Raw genomic sequence first — 4,969 nt, 5'->3', positions numbered from 1 at the left:
TGTTTAAAGAAAAAGATGATGTTTACTACAGCAGAGGGCTCTCTAATGATCATTTTCATAGAAAAAAAAATCAAACGGAGTTTTAGAAAAAAGAACATGGCTGGTATTTTCCGAAACTAGCAAGTGCGTTTATTATTACCCTTGCAAACTTTTCTCCAAGAAAAAGTCCAAATAATTAACTGGCTTTGAAAATTGGAGATCAATAACAGTTGTTTTATCAGACCATGATATTTCAAAAGAACACATGTCATCTATGTGCACTCTGTACAAAAGATCAACTGCTTTGAGCAGAATTGATGCTCAGCTTTTGCAGGAAAGAGAAAAAGAAGAGTATTATTGGAGAGAAGTTTTAAAAAGGATTGTTTCAACAATACAGTTATTAAACCGCTTAGGATTAGGATTTTGCGGTCATGATGAAAGTAAAAATTCCAATAGAAAAGGAAATTATTTGACCTGTTTGGAATATTTAAGTGAATATGTTGAATTTTTAAAATTACATTTATAAAAATATGCAAAGCAAGGACGGGGTCATGCAAGTTATTTATCTTATCATATTTGTGACGAATTTGTAGGCCTCATTGGCAATCAAGTAAAGGCTGAAATAATTGAAGAAATTAAATCGGCAACTTATTACAGTATAATTATTGACTCCACTCCTGATATTGCTCATGATGACCAACTTACTTTTGTGATAAGATATGCTTCATTTTCTGGTAAGATAAAGGAACGATTTTTAGGGTTCGTTCCTATAGATAAGCACAACTCTTCATACTTGGAAAAAGAAGTTTTAAAAACTTTAATGAAATTTGGCCTAGATATTAAAAACTGTCAAGGTCAATCTTTTGACAACGCTTCGAACATGTCAGGAAAGTACTCAGGTTTACAAGCACGTATTAAAGAACATAGTCCGAGTGCGGTTTTTATTCCTTGTGCTAACCATTCATTGAATTTAGTTGGAAATTTTGCTGCTGAGAGTTGTAACACCACGGTTCAATATTTCATGTTTGTGCAAAAGCTATTTACATTTTTTTCATCATCAACTCATCGCTGGAAAATGCTGAACAGCAAAATAGATGTTGATCAGTCTCTCTCGTTAAAAAGGGTATCAGATACAAGATGGTCGGCAAGAGCTGATGCTGTTTTAGCTTTAAAACTGAAATATACAATAATAAAAGAAAGGTTAACTGATCTATGCAATGAACAGGATGAAAAATCTATCACTATAGTTGAAGCAACATTACTACTTGAAAAAATGAATAAAATCAAAACCGCTCTTATGACTGTTATTTGGAATTGCAAAGAATAAATTCTACCAGTAAATCACTGCAATCAATAGAATGTGAATTATTTAAAGGATCAATGCTACTTAAATCATTAGACAGTTTTATTGAGAATTTCAGAAATGATTATGAAAAAGTTATGACAGAAGCAACCGATTTATCAGGATTACAATCTTTTAGTGAGGAAGATGAAGTAACTTTTAACAGAAGAAAAAGAAATGCGTTTTTTGATAAAATAAAGAAGAGTATAAATTTACAACTAGAGATTATTTTAAAATCAATACATTTTATGTCATATGCGATAGTATTTAAACACAATTGCTAAAAAGAGTTCAAAAATATGAGGTTGTTTTGGAACATTTTCGTATTTTTCTTGATTGGAATTTGTCAGAAGAAAAAAAACAAAAATCATTGAAAAATATTTACAAAAATGACATTGATGTTTGTAATTTGGAAGATGAACTAAACCATTTTTTATTTTTTTTGAAGGAAAATGAGGACGCCATTAAGAATAAGCCAGATAATTCAAGTAATAACAAAGATTTATCATTTGAAAGAATCTATGAAGCCGCTAAAGAAATGTCATGCACATTTTCCAATATTGAAATATTATTGAAATTTTTTTTAACTATTCCTTTATCTAATGCACCTGGTGAAAGATCTTTTTCTGTTTTGAAAAGAATCAAAAATTATTTGAGGAGTACAATGGGGGAACAAAAATAAAATAATTTAGCTGTTTTGTATATAGAACAAGAAATAATGAATAATGAATAGTGTTGAATATATATATGTGTGTGTGTGTGTGTGTGTGTGTGTGTGTGTGTGTGTGTGTGTGTGTGTGTGTGTGTTGTGTTTGTAAATGAAAGGAATTTGAACATTTAATTTGAATAATTCAGTGTTTAATATTTTAAAAATTTCGCACTTAATATATTAATGTTTGTAACAAATCTGTCGACAAAACATATTCAAATTCGTTAAAAGTTGTTTTTAGTTCAAAGATGTATATCACCTACATAGTTATAAGTTGGAAATAATTGAAAGTTAAAAAGCCTCTTCACGACACACTAAGTTTGGGGGCCCCAAATTTTTTTCTGCTTAGGGCCCCCGCTTGACTTAATCCGCCACTAATGATATAGGTAATTATGTAGGAAATTCAATGACGGATCAAGAAAAAGAAATTGTGTTGAAGTCATTGTGGACGCCTCCTAAAACCTACCAATATCCTGTTGAGCCTAAACGGCGTCTTAAATTTCAAATGCGTTGGCTTGAACGATTTTCCTGGCTTTCATACTCTGACAAAAAAAGGAAGCGTTTTGTAAATTTTGTGTTATATTTGGTAGGGAACATGTGGGAAAAGGTGCTAACCAAAAAGTTGGGTTTTTGGTTATAGTATCTTTTAATAGGTGAAAAGATGCCATTGAACAGTTTGAAGCACATGCAAACATTGAATACCACAAAACATCAGTGATAATGGCTGAAAACTTTTTTTCCGTGGTTGAAGGGAGACAAAATCTGTAACCAAGTTAATCGATTCAAAAACCTTGAGAAAAGCCCAAGAAAATCGTGCAAAATTGATTTCTATTATTGAGACAATAATATTTTGTGGTCGTCAAGAAATTGCACTAAAAGGTTCGGATGAAGTTGGTCCAGTTTTACACAACAATGTCAATGTTAATAATGGTAATTTCAGGGTTTTGTTGAGATTTCGTGTTTCATGCGGGGCTATTATTCTTGAAAATCATCTAAACTCAAGTGCTGAAAACGCTTTGTATACTAGCCCGGCTATACAGAACTCGATTATACATATCTGTGGTGAACTAATTCAAGAACAATTAGTAAAAAAGATTAATTCGGCCTGCTCATTTAGCCTCCTTGCCGATGAGACAACCGATGTAGCTATTAATGAGCAACTAACTATTTGTTATCGCTATTTGGATAACAGCGTATTAAAAGAGGATTTTTTAGAATTTGTTATAGTTAACGATTTAACCGGAAGAGGTTTGGCAGCCACTTTGACAGAGAGATTAATGGAATGCGGCATTAACCAACAATTTTTAATAGGTATAAATTTATTTATTTATTTTCTAAACAATCGAATCATAATTCAATATTGTTTTATCAACAACTTCATTCTCACAAGATCAAGGCTATGATGGAGCTGCAACAATGAGTGGAATTTTGAATGGCGTTCGGACTGCTATACAGGAACAGTATCCTCTGGCTGTGTATGTACACTGCTCAGCTCTTTCTCTTAATCTAGCTCTTTCAAAATCTTGTAATGTTCCAACAATAAGAAATAATTTGGAAACAATAAAAGAATTGATTGTATTTTTCAACTCATCACCAAAGCGTAAACAGATTTTGAAGAACAAAATTTTTGAAGATATACCTTTAATCAAACAAAAGAAATTAATAACTATGTGTGAAACACGATGGGTAGAAAGACATGAGTCTGTGATGACATTCAAACAACTATATGTAGCATAGTTCACGCTTTGGAAAAGTTGGAATTATCGTCTACTCGTGAAACATCAAAAACAGCACATCAATTATTATGTACCGTTACGAAAGGTTCGTTTGTGCGAGCAATGAATGTTGCAAATGAGATATTTTCCTATACTATATCTCTTTCTAAAACGTGATTTAGCTGAACGCTGTGCCGCTGTAAAGTTAGTACTTGACGAATTTCATAAAATGTGTTTGAATGCAGAAGAAAATTTTAAAAGTTTTTTCTTGGTTTTTAAGAAATGCTTCACTCTGTAAATGGCAAAGTCATTACTTTACCAAGGGTAACATCAATACAAACTACTCGTGACATTACTCCAGCAAAAACCGCTGAAGAATATTATAAACGGTGATGTTCTTATCTTTTTTAGATCATATCTGCACACAACTAGAAGAAAGATTTATTACCCATGCTGATCTGATTTACAAGTGTTTTTGCCTAATAAATGTTTAAATTCAAAAAAACAATGTGTTACGGAAGAAATTCCAATCATGAAATATGTCAAAAAGTGCGGAAACTTTTATAGCTCAATACTGCCTGATGCAGATGTCTTAACATCTGAATTTTTATTATGGCAAAAAAAAAATGGGAAAATTCAGAAATCGTAAGTAAACCATCAACGGCAATTGAATCTTTTTTAGCCTGTAATGAGGATTTTTTTCCTAACGTGAAAGCACTATTACGCATATTAGCAACACTACCAGTTTCAACCGCAACTGCAGAAAGATCATTTTCTTCAATGAAAAGAATCAAACCTTATTTAAGGAACTCAACAAGTGAAAAAAGATTAAATGGGCTTGCTCTACTGAGCATTCACAAAGAAATCACGGTTAAGCCTCAAGAAGTTTTGGACAAATTTTCAAAAAGTGATGAGTTTTTATAATTGACATGGTTTTGTAATATACAGTAATTATTATTTTTTTTCCTTTATTTTATTAAACATTTTTATTTGTAAATTTGAATAAAAATTAAAATAAACGTGATTTAAATCAAAATTTTAAACCCCCTCGAACACAATTTCTAAATACGGCCTTGTGCATATACTAATTATAAATCAATAATTTTGTATATCAGTATGTTTGAAGATTTGATCGTGTGTATGTGTCTGTTTGTACGTATGTAAGTTGCGTGCGCGTATGTGTGTAGTGAGTGTGTTTTTGCGAGTGGTGTGTGATTGTGTGTG

The 4,969-nt window shown here is 31.6% G+C and overlaps 1 protein-coding gene across 1 annotated transcript; it reads left to right on the top strand.

Moving 5' to 3' along the window:
* Positions 1 to 4,438: 4,438 nt before the first annotated feature.
* On the top strand, positions 4,439 to 4,615 carry HELRODRAFT_153381 (hypothetical protein; the record flags this gene model as incomplete). The annotated part of the gene is made up of 1 exon (XM_009026593.1): positions 4,439 to 4,615. A coding segment is annotated over one exon (177 nt), but the record flags the coding sequence as incomplete, so codon positions are not given.
* Positions 4,616 to 4,969: the final 354 nt, after the last annotated feature.

Source organism: Helobdella robusta (genome assembly GCF_000326865.2).
Source record: "Helobdella robusta unplaced genomic scaffold HELROscaffold_48, whole genome shotgun sequence".
NCBI lineage: Eukaryota > Metazoa > Annelida > Clitellata > Rhynchobdellida > Glossiphoniidae > Helobdella > Helobdella robusta.
This window is presented reverse-complemented; position numbering and strand designations above follow the sequence as displayed.